Source organism: Zeus faber (genome assembly GCF_960531495.2).
Source record: "Zeus faber genome assembly, chromosome: 10".
NCBI classification, from domain to species: Eukaryota; Metazoa; Chordata; class Actinopteri; order Zeiformes; family Zeidae; genus Zeus; species Zeus faber.
This window is the reverse complement of record NC_137199.1, coordinates 15,796,040-15,813,844: the sequence shown is the minus strand read 5'-3', so window position 1 is coordinate 15,813,844 and position 17,805 is coordinate 15,796,040. Positions and strand designations below refer to the sequence as shown.

The window sequence follows — 17,805 nt, the reverse complement described above, 5'->3', positions numbered from 1 at the left end:
TATCAAATAGTAGATTACACACAGTGACATACAATGCTGACGATTACAGTTATTTTATATTTTTATTATTTTCATTATTAATAATAGCCTATATTATTTTAATCACATACTCCATTTTTTTCTTGGCTGTTTACTTGTTTCTAGACGCAATGTAATGAGCTCGGTGGTATCTATCATATCCTCAGCCAGTTTCCCATGAACGTAATATTTTTAATTGCAGCAATTGTTTTAGTACGTTTTTCTTTTTGGCTTTTGGGTTAGTGGGCTTTTAATGTAGTTTTACATTTATGTTGACTGGTACGTTTGAATGAACTTCCAATGAACTTGCATTTTTTTAATACCTTTGACGGTATTAGAATCATGTGTGAATCATGTGTGAATCATGTTTCATGAGATAGGCTACGTGTCAAGTGTATTCTAATATGCATATTGGTTTTCTCATTAATTTTGTTCGTGAAGTGCAAAAAACATGATTTATTAATAGCATGACTGGACGAAGGCACTTTGAATCGACAATATCATGTGTCTTTACTACATTTATGTTAATCTCCTTCCTTCTGTTGCTAAATTCCGAAACAACAATATCAACTTTGATGCAATCACAATGTACCCAATTTTGTACTGGTACACTTTGGTTTTAGATTAAGTTTTAATTCGTTTTAGTTAGACTTTCGAAAAAATGACTAAATAGGGAACGTAAAGGTACAGTAGCTATGTCAGCTGTCGCTTACGACGCATAAACTATTTCAGATGGAAACGTTTCAGGATGTTCCGTAGCGAATATCGGTCTCTGTCCATGGTCCTAAATGGATTGATCGCGCTTATCATTTCCCCCGTGCCCGAATATTAAATCAAATACTTGCATCGCATTGTCCTCGGGTGTTTCTATATGAATCTCAATTCAATGTCTGTTGATGGTAATGGGAAGATAGGAAATAAACTTGTGATTCAGTGTAGTATTCAATATATGCCCACAGCGTCGCTGTTCACCAGCTGAAATGAGACGGGTTCATTTCCACATGGATAACAGCCCGCAGGACTGCTCACAAAGGCAAAAGCTGTTGACTGCTCAAACGGACGAGGGGACATTTATCGTTGCTTTCAGTTATATTGTGGACATGCACGAGAGATAATAATTCCTGGCCGATAACACCAGTCAAGAATACATCGAATTGGTTGAACAATGGCGCACGGAGAGAACCCGCTGCTTGGGATCGTCTATGGCTTTGCGCTCTTTGTTCAGTTAACGCTCGGAGATTTGAGCTATTCTATTCCGGAGGAGATGAAACGTGGATCTGTTATTGGGAATCTAGCGAAGGACCTCGGCCTGGAAGTAAAACGACTGTCCGTTCGGAAGGCCCGAGTCGATATCGAAGAGGATTACCAGCGTTATGTTGGAATGGATTTAAAAACGGGGAATTTCGTCGTACGGGACAGGATTGACAGAGAGGAGCTGTGTGGCGAGAAGGCTTTGTGCGTGCTCAAATTCGAAGTGGTCCTTGAGAGCCCCTTGGAACTGCATCGGATTTCGCTGCTGGTGGAGGATGTGAACGACAACTCTCCCATTTTCCCAAAGGACGAAATAAAACTGGAAATTCGTGAATCCGCTGATAAAGGAGCTCGCTTTCGGATTAATGAGGCACATGACGCAGACATCGGACAAAACGCTGTGCAGCTTTATAGTTTACTAAACAATGATCACTTTGTTTTGTCTGTGCGTGCCGGCCCCGATGGCTTTAAAAACGTCGAGCTCGTGTTAGACAACGAATTAGATCGCGAGAGAGAGCGCGATTTGAATTTAGTTCTCGTTGCGGCTGACGGAGGCACTCCCCCAAGATCTGGTACTGCCACTATTCATGTCGCGGTGCTGGACGCCAATGACAACGCACCGGTTTTTAGCCAGGCCGTCTATAAAACAAGCCTGCCTGAAAACGCTCCTTTAGATACCGTAGTGCTGACGGTCAGCGCTACTGATGCAGACGACGGAGTCAACGGAGAAGTGATATATGAGTTCAGTCGAATTTCAGAGAGGGCAAAAAAGGTATTTTCATTAAACGCCCAAACCGGACAAATACAGCTGATCGGGCCTGTCGATTTTGAGAGTTTCTCCAAATATGAGATGCGCATAGAAGCCAAAGATGGATATGGCCTTTCATCTGATTCGAAAGTAATGATTGACATCACTGACATTAACGACAACGCGCCGATGATTTATTTAAAGTCCATGAGGAACCCCGTACCAGAAAGCGTGTCACCCGGTGCAGAGGTGGGCATCATTAACGTGCAGGATAGAGACTCGGAGAATAACGGGCAGGTTCGCTGCTTTATTCAACAAAACGTCCCTTTTCAACTGGTTCCTTCTATTAAGAATTATTATTCACTGGTCACGACTGTCAAGCTTGACCGCGAACTGGTGTCCGATTACAACATCACTATCACTGCCACTGACCAGGGCTCCCCACCGTTGACTTCCTCCAAGACCGTTCAGTTATCTGTAGCTGACGTCAATGATAATCCACCACTGTTTGAGGAGCCGTCCTACAGCGTTTATGTGTCTGAAAATGTCAAAGCTGGCTCCACGTTATGCTCTGTGTCTGCTAAAGACCCCGATTGGCGACAGAATGGTACCGTGATTTATTCTCTTTTGCCGAGTGAGGTGAATAGCGCCCATGCGTCCTCCTACATATCAGTTAATGCAGACACGGGGGTTATCCAGGCCGTTAGGTCATTTGATTACGAGCAGTTTAAAAGCTTTAACTTTTACGTGATGGGAAGAGACAATGGCTCTCCTCCACTGAGCAGCAACGTGACTATTACTGTCTTCATAACGGATATAAACGACAACCCACCTCAGATACTTTATCCCGCTTCGGCAGGAAACTCCTTCATGACAGAAATGGTCCCTAAATCAGCTCACGGGGGTTCTCTCATTTCCAAGGTGATAGCAGTGGACGCTGACTCTGGACAGAACGCCTGGCTGTCCTATCAAATCATCGAATCCACTGATCCGGGACTTTTCACTATTGGTCTCCACAGTGGAGAGATCCGGACACAGAGAGACATTTCTGAATCTGACAACATGAAACAGAACATTATTGTGGCAGTGAGGGATAACGGACAAGCTTCTCTTACTGCTACCTGTGCCATGTATTTACTCATATCTGATAACTTAGCCGAAGTGCCAGAATTAAAAGATATGTCATATGATGCGAACAATTCGAAAATGACTTCTTATCTGATCATTGCCCTGGCCTGCGTCTCCACCGTGTTCTTGACCTTCATAATGATTACCCTTGGTGTTAGGTTTTGTCGCGGGAGAAAGCCAAAACTACTATTCGATGGAGCTGTTGCCATCCCCAGCGGGTATCTGCCTCCCAATTACGCAGAGGTGGACGGCACAGGAACTTTACGCAGCGCCTACAATTACGACACCTATTTAACCACGGGCTCTCGAACCAGTGACTTCAAGTTCATCCGAACTTACAATGACGCAACGCTGCAAGCAGAACAGACTCTGAGCAAAAATCCAACTGATTTTGAGGAGGTATTTGGAGACCCCGACGTGTTCACCGAGGTAAAGTAAACCATTTATCTCTATTCGATAACAGCCCTAAGCCACTGCAATCCAAGGCACGGAATTTGAGTTAATGCACGACCACTGTCTGACATCGTACAATTTAACTATGCCTTGAAATGGCAAGTCACAATTTACAACACCCCGTGTGGCCAAAACGACTCGATTTGATTTACATTAAATTGAAGGTAATTTAACTTAAATTCTTTGGAATGGATTAAACTGGCTCTATAACGTTTTCACACATTTCTCTTCAAAATAAAGAACCCGTAGAACTGTAACTGAATGAAGGAAGGGAAAGGGGAAGACGTAGGCGTGGTGAGATGAGGAAGCTAACATGGAATGTTAATAAAAATATGAATATGGAGAAATTGCTTCCGTGGATGTTTGCTGCTACTGGTCAGAAGTTCAAACGGCTTCATCCTATATTGTAATTGCTCTCATGTACCAATTGTATACACCTAATGTGTGTTCTCCGCAGTTAAACATTGTTTACGGGTTACTTTCTTTAATGCTGAAAAGCAGACGGTCAAAACTGTCTCTCGTGTTTATAATCCTTGTGGAGTTTTCAGCCCTATCCAACCAGTTACGGTTGTTTATTGTGAGGGAAGTGTTATAGTTTAATGACAGGTATGTCATGCAACTTTAACGACGGATATAATCAACTTCTATAAAGGAGGATGACATCAATTCCAAAGTAAGTTGCTCCGCTGTTCACATTGTTGCTCCCATTGTTTTTCTTTTGTGTTGGGTGTATCAAGTTTTTTTGCATGCGCAACTAGAAGCATTTCATGAAATATTATGCTCCCCTGTTTGGGAGCATGTCAGCATATTATTTTGAGTTTTCGGGACTTCCCTGTTCTTTCACAATTAGTCAATACACGGGTGTCGATCGCTATTGATTTTAAGGAATCGTCATTGTGCTAGTCGGTGTGTAGTCCCGAAAAGGACTCACGCAGTCGCTGTTCACTAGCAGCTGGAAACGTGTAGTTGCACGATATCTCCGCATTCAAACCTCGAATGGTAAACTGGTGTGGGGATGAAGGTTGAAGGAACGGCGCTCGTTGGTTTAATCGTATATGTATCGCACCGGGTAGTTTTGATCGTTGGATCTTCTCATTAGATCAGGTTCTGTGATCTAACGCCAGTGGAGATTTGACGCCACATTTTTTTTCGAGAATGGCACACAAAGACCGATGGGCTTTAGTGCCGCGGTGGGGGTTTGCGTTCGCTGTTTTAACGCTGCCCGTCCTTTACGCAGACTTGAGCTACTCCATACCGGAGGAGATGAAACGTGGATCTGTCATTGGAAATGTTGCAAAGGACCTCGGACTGGACGTGGCCAGGTTATCTTCTAGAAAAGCCCGTGTTGATTCTGACCGGAACCGTAAATTGTATTGTGAAATTGATCAGAGTAAGGGGGACTTGATTACAGCCGAGAGGATTGACAGAGATGGCCTTTGTGGAAAAAGGGCGTCGTGTGTTTTAAGATTGGAGCTTGTATTGGAAAACCCTTTGGAGCTTCACCGCCTAAATCTTCATATTCAGGATATAAATGACAACTCCCCGCAATTTAAAGACGACATCATTAAATTGGAAATTAGGGAGTCGGCAAATAAAGGAGCTCGTTTTCTGTTGGAGGAGGCCCACGACGGAGACGTTGGACAAAACGCTGTACAAAACTACAATCTGGAAAAGAATGATAACTTCGTCTTGGCCGTGGACAGCAATTCCGTTCAACTGGTCCTCGATTCAGAGCTTGATCGTGAAAAACAGCACACTATGAAATTGCTTCTCACTGCTACTGATGGTGGCTCTCCACCGAAGTCAGGTACTGTCATCATAGATATCACTGTGCTGGATGCTAATGATAATTCCCCAGTATTTAGCCAGGGGGTCTATGAAGCCAATCTGCCTGAAAATTCTGCTCTAGATACTGTTGTAGTTAAGGTCACTGCCTCTGATGCTGACGATGGGGTTAATGGAGCTGTAACGTATGATTTTGGACATATTTCAGATGAAAATGAAAATATATTTTCTATTGAACCTAAAACAGGAGAAATCCGACTAATCGGTGACATTGATTTTGAAGAAGTGACTTCCTTTGAAATAAGAGTGAAAGCCAAAGATGGCTTAGGGCTGACCTCCCATGCCAAAGTGATAATAGATATTACTGATATAAATGATAATGCTCCAGTGATTTATTTAAAATCTCTGACTAACCCATTACCAGAAGACGTGCCACCTGGTACAGAGGTAGGAATCATTAATGTGCAAGATGCAGATTCTAATAATAACCGACAAATCCGCTGTACCCTTGAGCAAAATGTCCCTTTTAAATTGGTTACATCCATCGAAAACTATTATTCTCTTGTGACCACAGGCAAGTTGGACCGTGAATTTGTGTCTGATTACAACATATCAATAACAGCTACTGATGAGGGTTCTCCACCTCTAATGTCATCTAAAATTATTAATTTATCCGTAGCTGACATCAATGACAACCCCCCTGTGTTTGAGCAACTGTCATATAGTGCTTTTATTACTGAGAATATCAAACCTGGCTCTGCAGTATGTTTAATTGTTGCACAAGACCCAGACTGGAGACAGAATGGTACAGTGATTTACTCTCTTATACATGGCAAGGTGAACGGTATGCCAATTGCATCTTATCTATCCGTTAATGGAGACACTGGTGTGATCCACACTGTGAGATCTTTTGATTACGAACAGTTCAGTAATTTTAAATTCCAAGTGTTGGCCAGAGACAATGGTTCTCCTCCTCTCAGCAGCAATGTAACTGTCAGTGTTTTCATAACGGATGTAAACGACAACTCCCCTCAGATACTGTACCCCGCCCCAGAGGGAAACTCCTTCATGACTGAGCTGGTCCCCAAAGCTGCACAAGGAGGCTCTCTGGTTTCCAAGGTGATAGCAGTGGACTCAGATTCTGGACAGAACGCCTGGCTGTCCTATCATATCATTAAATCCACTGATGCAGGACTTTTCACTATTGGTCTCCACAGTGGAGAGATCAGGACACAGAGAGACATTTCTGAATCTGACAACATGAAACAGAATCTTATCGTAGCTGTAAAGGATAATGGACAGCCCTCCCTCTCTGCCACCTGTGCCTTGTTCCTACTGATCTCTGACAACTTGGCTGAGGTTCCTGAACTGAAAGATATGGCTTATGAAGACAATGGTTCAAAACTGACTTCCTATCTTATTATCGCGTTGGTATCTGTCTCCACTTTTTTTCTGACTTTCATCATCATCATTCTTGGATTAAGATTTTGTCGCAGGAGTAAGCCAAGACTGTTTTTTGATGGAGCGGTCGCTCTCCCCAGCTCCTATCTCCCTCCAAACTACGCAGATGTTGATGGTACTGGAACCTTACGCAGCACATATAATTATGATGCATATTTAACAACTGGATCAAGAACAAGTGATTTCAAGTTTGTCACGTCTTACAATGACAACACGCTGCCTGCAGACCAGACTCTGAGAAAAACACCAACTGATTTTGAAGAAGCATTTGGAGATCTTGATGTTTCCCCAGAGGTATGTCATCGCTTTTAAACAGGTCTCCTACAATGTCGTGTTTTCTTGTTAATTTCCCTTTAATAGTCGGTGTACTTAGTTGATTTTAGTTAATTTTTGTCCACAATATTTTGTAATATACGGTTAATGTAAGTTCTTGAGGGAAGTTAAATATACTGTTTCAAGTTGTTCGATCTAGAGGTGGTTATCAGCCTGTCTTGCCAGAAATATTTTAAACAGTGGTGTCTGGTTTGTTGGTTCTGATTCTGCGTCCATCACATTTCTTCAAACTGGAAAAACGCTGTGTTGTAATTGTCGTGACATTTTGTTCACTGTTTTTGTTTACCTGTTGGATTTCATTCGGGTGAATTTGAAGTTCTTACTCAAAACTGCTGGATTGAATTCACAATTAATTGGTCTTTGGGAAAGTCAATATCATTTATTTTATTGTTAGATAAAAGCTGGCATTTGGGTTTGTTTGATTTGTTGTACAAATCAACTTTGAAGGGATTGAGCAATACAATACAATACAATGAACAGAGAGAATACAGAAAAACAACTAAAGTTTCAAGATGCAATGTTGCGGAATGTTGAGACACAATTGAAACGTATTTAATGCATTTTTTTTGGATTACGTTTTACAAAACATAATAACACCTTCGCCAAAAACGTACCTCAGTTTGACTTCTACCTAACGTTATCTCACCAAAATATTGTTCTGTCTTTGAGCATTGCACATCTCCTACTGCCCTCCATGAGCTTTTTGGTCGTTGCGTGGCTGCAGTAGTAACAGTATAGGGAGTACAATCATTTTGGGGCGGTGGTGCTGGTCGGGCTCCCCTGGACCCCTGCGAGCTAGACGTCGATAAAATAATAATAATAATAATAACAATAATAAAAAAATTATATATATATATATATATATATATATATATATATATATATATATATATACTGTATATACACTATATTTTGATAACAGATTGGATACATAAATTCTCATGATAAATGTAATACCTATATTGGATACATTTAATATCCAAAACTGGATGAACAAAAACTAAAAGCTGTCTCTCTTTTCTTTGTTTAGTGTGCGGAAAAAAAAGTTGTTTCGGTGAAAAGCTGCTATAACTTTATATAAATGTATCGTTTTTCATACAGGATATTTACGTTAAATTTACGATTAAACTACTCCCCCTGGTGTATGTTATCTCTCTCTCGCCCCCTCTCTCTCTGCTAGCGTCGTAGCAGGTTTACAATGTCTAGCCCAACTCATACATACTTTTGGATTGTAAGACACAATGTGATTAGGTGTATAGGTGTAAACCTGTTTGCGTTGCGTATATTATACTTGTATGACTTGTATTTTACATACTACATATATACTGTATCATATTATATAGTATATCATACAATACTTATTAGCTATTACATATTAGGTGTATATTATATCTCATCTTACATTATAGCATAACTTATCTTATTTAATAAATAATATAATTTCGTTCATGATATGATTTTATATAACCTGTATATCGTTAAGCTGTCACTTTTCATTGCATTTTTCTCAATTACTTTTTGCACACGTAGGCCTGCAGAGGCGCAGCACAGCGCGCACACCCATTCTGCAACTGTGTTTCCGTATTGTACCTACAAGTCTAAATCATAGCTTTAACAAAAACTACAACTATCGTGTGAGTTTATTCACCCAGTCCCCTATCGAAATGGACAGAATCAAACATCATGATCACCAGCATGAAGAGAAGACACAAAAAAAGTGGTCTTGCCAAAACATCGATCAACCCCTCCCGCGCTCCGTCGTTGTGAGAGGGGCGGGGAGTGTAAGGCGCTGTGGAGTCGTCGTTGTGGCTGGAAATGCGCTGAAGACGTTCCACTCAACAATTAGTTTATCTGTTGATGAGAGACTTAAATGCTGGTCGTGTCGGAATGGGCTGTTTAACGTGTTCCAAATTGGCTCCTAATACTTCTTGGCACTCTCTTTTTATTGTATTCTTGCAAATATTGTTATATATCAAAAGAACATTCGGAATGATCAGGGAACGAAATATTAACAAATATTAACAAATAACGGCGCGTTGGCATGCTATATTGTATGTGTACTCATGGTGTCACTATGCACCAGCAGTGAAGAAAGATATTCAGCCATTGCACTGTAAGTCATCTTGTAACGTGAGTGTGTTTCTAAAGATTCCAGTCTAGCTGTCGCAGCTGATTTAACGCCCCCTGCCTGGCATGTTTGTCTGATTACAAAACGAATAGCTGGAGAGGACCTCTAACCTACGGTAAAGAGTTGCATCGTGGAAGATTACTCCGTCGCTGAGATGTTTCCCACGGAGCGCGGTGTTCACGGATTTGCGCTTTTCTTTGCGTTGCTGCAACACGCTCACGGCGACCTGAGCTATTCTGTTCTGGAGGAGATGAAGCTTGGATCTGTTATTGGAAATATCGCGAAGGACCTGGGGCTGGAGGTGGGCGTAATATCTGCACGGAGAGCCCGCATTGAAACGGAGGGGAAAGACACACGGTACTGCGATATCAATTTCAGGAGCGGGGATTTGGTTGTCGCCGAGAGGATCGACAGAGAGAAGCTGTGCGGAGGAAAGCCTTCCTGCGTTCTGAAATTTGAGCTGCTTTTGGAGGCTCCCTTGGAATTGCATCGTATATTCCTCCAAATCCAAGACATCAACGACAATTCACCCGCTTTCCCCAAAGAAAAAATCAAATTTGAAATCAGGGAGTCAGCCGTCAAAGGGGCTCGGTACCGCGTTAATGCTGCGCACGACGCAGATATAGGCCAGAATGATGTTCAAAGATATATCCTTAAACAAAACGGCAACTTCGTTTTGAATATTCAAACCACAAGTGCCGGCAGTAAATATGGCGAATTGGTTTTAGAGAAAGAATTAGACCGAGAGGAGCAGCAGGAGATCGAATTGTTGCTCACGGCCCTGGATGGAGGTTCTCCTCCGAAATCAGGCACTGTGGTTATAGAAGTCATTGTCCTGGATGCGAATGATAACGCCCCAGTGTTCACACAGGCCGTCTACGAGGCCAGTCTGCCCGAACACTCACCGTTGAAAACCTCTGTGATAACTGTACTTGCAACGGACGCAGACGATGGTGCCAACGGAGACGTAACGTATGAATTCAGTCAAATGTCTGATGATTCACGAAAATTGTTTACCGTTAATCAGAAGAGTGGAGAGATTAGTGTAATAGGTGACATTGACTTCGAAGAGGAAATGAAATATGAAATGTTTGTCGAGGCCAAAGATGGATACGGTCTCTCATCAGACGCCAAAGTGGTTATAACTATAACTGATGTTAACGACAACGCCCCAGTTATATCTTTAAAATCGTTAACGAATCCAGTATCAGAGAATGTGTCGCCTGGTACAGAGGTGGGCATCATAAATGTACAAGATAAAGACTCGGAGAAAAACCGTCAAGTCCGTTGCTTTATCCGGCAAAATGTTCCCTTTAAATTAATTCCTTCAATCAAAAATTATTATTCTTTGGTGACCACGGACAAACTAGACCGTGAACTAGTTTCTGATTATAATATTACAATCATAGCAACCGACGAGGGCTCTCCACCTCTGTCATCATCGACAACTGTTAAAGTCTCTGTAGCTGATGTCAATGACAATCCACCTGTATTTGAGGAACAGTCCTACAGTGCATATGTGACTGAAAATAACAAACCTGGTCACACGTTATGTTCTGTTACTGCTGTAGACAGAGACTGGAGACAGAACGGGACAGTGATTTATTCACTCACACCAGGTGAAGTGAACGGTGCTCCAGTGTCTTCTTATATATCTGTTCATGGAGACACTGGAGCGATCCAAAGTGTGAGGTCGTTTGATTATGAACAGTTCAGGAGTTTTACAGTGATGATCATGGCCAGAGACAATGGTTCTCCTCCTCTCAGCAGCAACGTGACGGTCAGTGTTTTCATAGCGGATGTAAATGACAACTCCCCTCAGATACTGTACCCTGCCCCAGAGGGAAACTCCTTCATGACTGAGCTGGTCCCCAAAGCTGCACAAGGAGGCTCTCTGGTTTCCAAGGTGATAGCAGTGGACTCAGATTCTGGACAGAACGCCTGGCTGTCCTATCATATCATTAAATCCACTGATGCAGGACTTTTCACCGTTGGTCTCCACAGTGGAGAGATCAGGACACAGAGAGACATTTCTGAATCTGACAACATGAAACAGAATCTTATCGTAGCTGTAAAGGATAATGGACAGCCCTCCCTCTCTGCCACCTGTGCCTTGTTCCTACTGATCTCTGACAACTTGGCTGAGGTTCCTGAACTGAAAGATATGGCTTATGAAGATAACGGTTCAAAACTGACGTCTTATCTCATCATCGCGTTGGTATCCGTCTCCACTTTTTTTCTGACTTTCATCATCATCATTCTTGGATTAAGGTTTTGTCGCAGGAGAAAGCCAAGACTGTTTTTTGATGGAGCGGTCGCTCTCCCCAGCTCCTATCTCCCCCCAAACTATGCAGATGTTGATGGTACTGGAACTTTACGCAGCACATATAATTATGATGCATATTTAACAACTGGATCCAGAACAAGTGACTTCAAGTTCGTCAGGTCTTACAATGACAACACGCTGCCTGCAGACCAGACTCTGAGAAAAACACCAACTGATTTTGAAGAAGTTTTTGGAGATCTCAATGTTTCACCGGAGGTAGGCCCATTGTAAATGTACCTGAGTGATTCTAGTTTTTGTTGAGTGACAGCAGCTAAGCTCCAAACGCTCGGAGTATCAGTTGATGTCCCTACTTTACAGGTTTCCGTTTTCCGTTTTAGTTTTTCATGGCAGAAGAAATTTCGATAACCAATCTTTTCTTTTACTTGATTAAATTGTTTTACTCACAGTTTAACATTAACCGTCACATTATTATTTTTTATGTTTTTTTAATTCGTTCTTATTCTGCTGTTCATGCTAATAATTGCAATGTTGTGTTCATGCAATTAATCAATATTACAGTGATTGGTTTTTAATCTAATTCCTTTTTTTGCCAGTTTGTTGATGGAAGTTGGTCAATATCAGTATCGATGCATCATTCGTGGTCTTTGGTGTGTTTTGTTGATTTTTAAAATGAATTGAATGGACAGGAAACCAATGTTGTCTAGAGTGGCTTTCTGTGGATTCCTGCTGAGCAGATTGTTGGATACGTGATTCAGTGAGGAAAACTGCAAGATAAAAACTAAACATGTAAATGTGTTCTGGTTTTACAGTTGAGAATTGTGAAATACCTTCAGTTGAGCGCATTGTGTTTTCCCCATGATCAGAATCAGAATCAGAACAAGGAATCTGTCTTGGTGTTCGGTGCATACATGAAAAATAAATGTAAACGAACATTTAAATATATATATATAAAGCTGTACCGTTTGTGCAGGAATGTGCAAACGTTCAGTATAAAGTGTAACAGTATGTGGAATGTTCACGGATAAAGTCCAGAGAATGAGGAATATGCGTTCATGTAATGCATTGACATACTCATTCAGTTTAAGGCGAGGTGGGGGCGGGGGGGGGGGGGGGGGGGGCTCTGAGTTGAGTAGGTGTGAAGAGGTCCTGTCTCCTGCTGTGGTGGGGGAGGTGGAGTTGGAAGGCTGGGGCTGGTGGAAGGTGTCACGGGGGATGGTGTCAGGACTGTCCCATTGCCTTTCAAAGCGACAGTGGAAGTTCTTCAGGTCGTTGGTCAGGCGTGAGTTGTTCCAGGAGTGAGGTGTTTTTGGTTGGAGGATGTTGTTATTCCCCCATTTGTCTACTCCACTTGTTTTATTAGATCAGTCTCTGGTGCTTTACATTTTGGAGATACGTCTTAATTATGTTTGAAGGCAGAAAACATCTTACTTCGGTTGAAAAACGTGTGTGTTGCTTGATAATATTTATGCCACACTGTGTACATGGGTGAATGACCAGAATTATTTGAAATAGTGCTTGGAGTGTGCGTAGTGGTTGAAAATGTGATGAGAAAATAGTCTTCAGAAATGCCGATTTAAACGTGATACCTATATTTATACCGTTATACCTCTTAAACATATATTTGTAACCATGCATTGGAATTCACTTTTTGAGATGACCAATTTAATATTGCAATTCACGTCTACAAGATTACAATTTCCAATGGAAATTCAACTTTGGGTTAGGGTGAACATTTTCGTTTATTTAGGAAGTGAAACCTTTTCAATGTACTTGTTCTGCCATACATCGGTGGATGGGGCTGAGCCCTGGTCAGCTTATTTTAGATTAAATAAAAATTAGTTTATTTTTTTCCAGATTAATTGCAGGCTATATATTATTGCCAACGCCATTCTTTTTTGTTTCTAACAGACAGCACACAATATGTTTGACACGGATCACCTCGGTGTGTCATATTCCATGTTTACTCAAGGTGTCACTCTATACCAGCAAAGTCCGATATTGAGCCATATTCCACTGCAGCGGCAGCGCACATGCGGGTCTGTGGCTGCTCATTGCTGTCGGATGCGTTCATAAGGACCGACCTTTGTCTCTTTTCTTCGATTTGATTCAGCTCCGTTTGGGGTTGTGGGGATTTGTACAACGATCCATCGGAAGTGTACGCGTTTACTGTCGATGCAATGACGAGATGCACGCTCCTGGGTGCCGAGGCCATCGTCCTTCTTTTCGTTGTGCTGCAATACACACACGGCGACCTGAATTATTCGGTTCAGGAGGAGATGAAACAAGGATCCATTATTGGAAATATAGCCAAGGATCTCGGACTCGAAGCGGGGAGACTATCCGTCCGCAAAGCCCGTGTTGAAACGGAAGGGAACGACAGAAGGTACTGTGATATCAACCTTCGGAGCGGAGAGCTGACTGTCGCGGAGAGAATGGACAGAGAGGAGCTTTGTGGAGAAAAACCTTCGTGTGTTCTGAAATTGGAACTGCTTTTGGAAGCACCGCTCGAATTGCATCGTATATCGCTACAGATCCAGGACATAAATGATAACCCACCAACTTTTCCGAAGGATAAAATCAAGCTTGAAATAAGAGAGTCGGCAGACAAAGGAGCTCGGTATCGTGTTAACGCCGCACATGATGCAGATATAGGCCAGAATGCTGTTCAAAGCTATACCCTTCAACGTAATAGCAATTTCGTTTTGAATATGCAAACGACAAGTGCTGGAATCAAATATAGTGAATTGGTATTGGACAAGGAGTTGGACAGAGAGGAGCAGCAGGAAATGCAGTTACTGCTCACGGCACTGGATGGAGGTTCTCCTCAGAGATCAGGGACTGTGCTTATACACGTAGTTGTGCTGGATGCGAACGATAACGCCCCAGTGTTCAGTCAGGCCGTGTACGAGGCGAGTCTCCCTGAAAACTCTCTGTTAAAATCTCCAGTAATTACTGTGCACGCAAGTGACGCAGACGAGGGTGTTAATGGAGAAGTGACTTATGAATTTAGTAAAATGTCTGATAAGTCAAGGAAACTGTTTTCACTCGATCAGAAAACTGGAGAGATCACTGTAATAGGTGACATTGACTTTGAAGAGGGATCCAAATATGAAATGTATGTAGAGGCCAAAGATGGATACGGTCTCTCTTCGGATGCAAAAGTGGTGATAATAATAAGTGATGTCAATGACAACGCTCCAGTTGTATTATTAAAATCTTTAACCAATCCAGTGCCAGAGAATGTGTCACCTGGTACAGAGGTGGGCATCATTAATGTCCAAGACAGAGATTCTGAGAAAAACCGACAAGTCCGCTGCTTTATCCAGCAAAATGTACCTTTTAAATTGATTCCTTCAATCAAAAACTATTATTCATTGGTGACCACGGACAAGCTAGACCGTGAATTAGTTTCTGATTACAACATCACTATAACTGCTACTGATGAGGGTTCTCCACCTCTGTCTTCCTTGAAAACTGTCCATCTCTCTGTAGCTGATGTCAATGACAATCCACCTGTATTTGAGGAACAGTCCTACAGTGCATATGTGACTGAAAATAACAAACCTGGTCACACTTTATGTTCTGTTACTGCTGTAGACAGAGACTGGAGACAGAACGGGACAGTGATTTATTCACTCATACCAGGTGAGGTGAACGGTGCTCCAGTGTCGTCTTATATATCTGTTCATGGAGACACTGGAGCGATCCAAAGTGTGAGGTCGTTTGATTATGAACAGTTCAGGAGTTTTACAGTGATGATCATGGCCAGAGACAATGGTTCTCCTCCTCTCAGCAGCAACGTGACGGTCAGTGTTTTCATAACGGATGTAAATGACAACTCCCCTCAGATACTGTACCCTGCCCCAGAGGGAAACTCCTTCATGACTGAGCTGGTCCCCAAAGCTGCACAAGGAGGCTCCCTGGTTTCCAAGGTGATAGCAGTGGACTCAGATTCTGGACAGAACGCCTGGCTTTCCTATCATATCATTAAATCCACTGATCCAGGACTTTTCACTATTGGTCTCCACAGTGGAGAGATCAGGACACAGAGAGACATTTCTGAATCTGACAACATGAAACAGAATCTTATCGTAGCTGTAAAGGATAATGGACAGCCCTCCCTCTCTGCCACCTGTGCCTTGTTCCTACTGATCTCTGACAACTTGGCTGAGGTTCCTGAACTGAAAGATATGGCTTATGAAGATAACAGTTCAAAACTGACATCTTATCTCATCATCGCGTTGGTATCCGTCTCCACTTTTTTTCTGACTTTCATCATCATCATTCTGGGATTAAGGTTTTGTCGCAGGAGAAAGCCAAGACTGTTTTTTGATGGAGCGGTTGCTCTCCCCAGCTCCTATCTCCCTCCAAACTATGCAGATGTTGATGGTACTGGAACTTTACGCAGCACATATAATTATGATGCATATTTAACAACTGGATCAAGAACAAGTGACTTCAAGTTCGTCACGTCTTACAATGACAACACGCTGCCTGCAGACCAGACTCTGAGAAAAACAACAACTGACTTTGAAGAAGCATTTGGAGATCTTGATGTTTCCCCAGAGGTATGTGCACTGTAGTTGAGGAACTATTCTTTCTCTAATTAAGTATGTAATAACTGTAGTAATTCCATTCATGTTTCAACAACATTTCCAAACACCAAGTGACAAAAGTATACAATTCGTCATAATTTGGTGAAGACCATCAAGTTTGAAACTATCTGCAATTTTAATTTCTAATTTTGCTCGACTTTACAAAATGCTTTGTTGGAATAACAGCCCTGTTTGTTCATACACTCATTTATATTTGGTTAGAGGTAGTATATCAGTGCATTCCTGCTTTTTGATTTGTGTTCAGTCTTGATAGTTGAAACTACAAGTCGATTACAAAGCTTGTTCAGCTTCAGTAAAGCTTGTACTTGTTTTCTTTTTGTTTGTACCAAAAGATCAACGTGTGTGTGTGTGTGTGTGTGTGTGTGTGTGTGTGTGTGTGTGTGTGTGTGTGTGTGTGTGTGTGTGTGTGTGTGTGTGTGTGTGTGTGTGTGTGTGTGTGTGTGTGTGTGTGTGTGTGTGTGTGTGTGTGGCTAAAATGTCATTTCTTGCAAGTCCAAGTCAAGTCTCTAATGGTGTAATAAGTGTTCTATCTGCTGCATATCAGGTGTACGACTACGACAGAGCTATTTCTAAGGAATTCAGAGAGTGTATGTATATATCATCACACATTTATCTTTTGGCATATCCAAGTTGATGAGTTATTCAAAATAATGTTCAGATAAGGAGTGTATGGTATGAAGCTTTAAATCATATTATACAATAAAACACAAGGAAAAACACAATGAAAGCTTTGCTTTTAGTTCAGAATGGTTTTGTTCCTTGTAACATCAACATACAGTATAGGCCAAGTGTGCATGAAAACGATTATTACTTTAATACCTTTTATTTTATTTTGTAAAATAATTGTTCCCTTGATCCATGTCAATTTGTCAACAACTAAATATTTCTTACTCATGATAGAAAAATAATTCGAGCAATACATTTATACAATATAACAGATACATGCCACAGAATGAAATTAATGGACATTTTTATTGAAAAAAAAACAACAAAAAAAACAAACTATGTATATATATATATATATATATATATATATATATATATATATATATATATATATATATATATATATATATGAACAAACCAATCCAAAGACAAGCAATGAAAACACAGTTAAATATAACCCTCATTATATAACACAAGTTACTGCACGTCTTTACGGTGTACGAATATATGGCATATGGTATTTGTAGCACTATCTCTTGGGGTTTTTGTGTTTGTTTTCTGAATCATTCTCACTGATCGGGCTCGGATATATCTCCTGCTCCTCCTCGCCTTTGTCTGCAAAAATAATTTCCAACGCTGGTGTAGGATGTCTCCAATCCCCACCTCCACTTGGCCTTTAGACATTTCTTGGCAACAATCAGGCAGAAAAAGAACTATCAAAACGTACCTTACTTTGGTTTTCGCACAGCGTTAACGCGATCCAAAAGCTGCACATGACTTGAAGCTGATTGGATCTGTCAAGAATCTCTCCTATGATTGGTGGACTATGGCGGCACGTCATCGAGATTCTGATTGGCTGTGTGCGACATCACTCATTATGACATCAACGACACGGGGTTTGCTAAAAGTGAGGACTATCCAATAAAATAAA

General features: G+C 41.5%; 3 protein-coding genes across 3 annotated transcripts in view; all 3 read left to right on the top strand.

Annotated features, from left to right (window-relative positions):
• Positions 1 to 17,805, top strand: part of LOC307236154 (protocadherin gamma-C5-like) — a gene marked incomplete at its 5' end in the record, with an annotated part of 315,288 nt that overhangs the window by 23,251 nt on the left and 274,232 nt on the right. The window lies entirely within an intron of this gene.
• LOC307235531 (uncharacterized protein) lies at positions 1,184 to 12,350 on the top strand (the record flags this gene model as incomplete). The annotated part of the gene is made up of 4 exons (XM_080007655.1): positions 1,184 to 3,579; positions 4,753 to 7,138; positions 9,427 to 11,847; positions 12,327 to 12,350. 4 exons carry the CDS (start codon positions 1,184 to 1,186, stop codon positions 12,348 to 12,350), a joined length of 7,227 nt encoding a protein of 2,408 aa, XP_079863781.1.
• LOC307235530 (protocadherin gamma-A12-like) lies at positions 13,802 to 16,175 on the top strand (the record flags this gene model as incomplete). The annotated part of the gene is made up of 1 exon (XM_080007654.1): positions 13,802 to 16,175. Exon 1 carries the CDS (start codon positions 13,869 to 13,871, stop codon positions 16,173 to 16,175), a length of 2,307 nt encoding a protein of 768 aa, XP_079863780.1. The 5' UTR covers positions 13,802 to 13,868.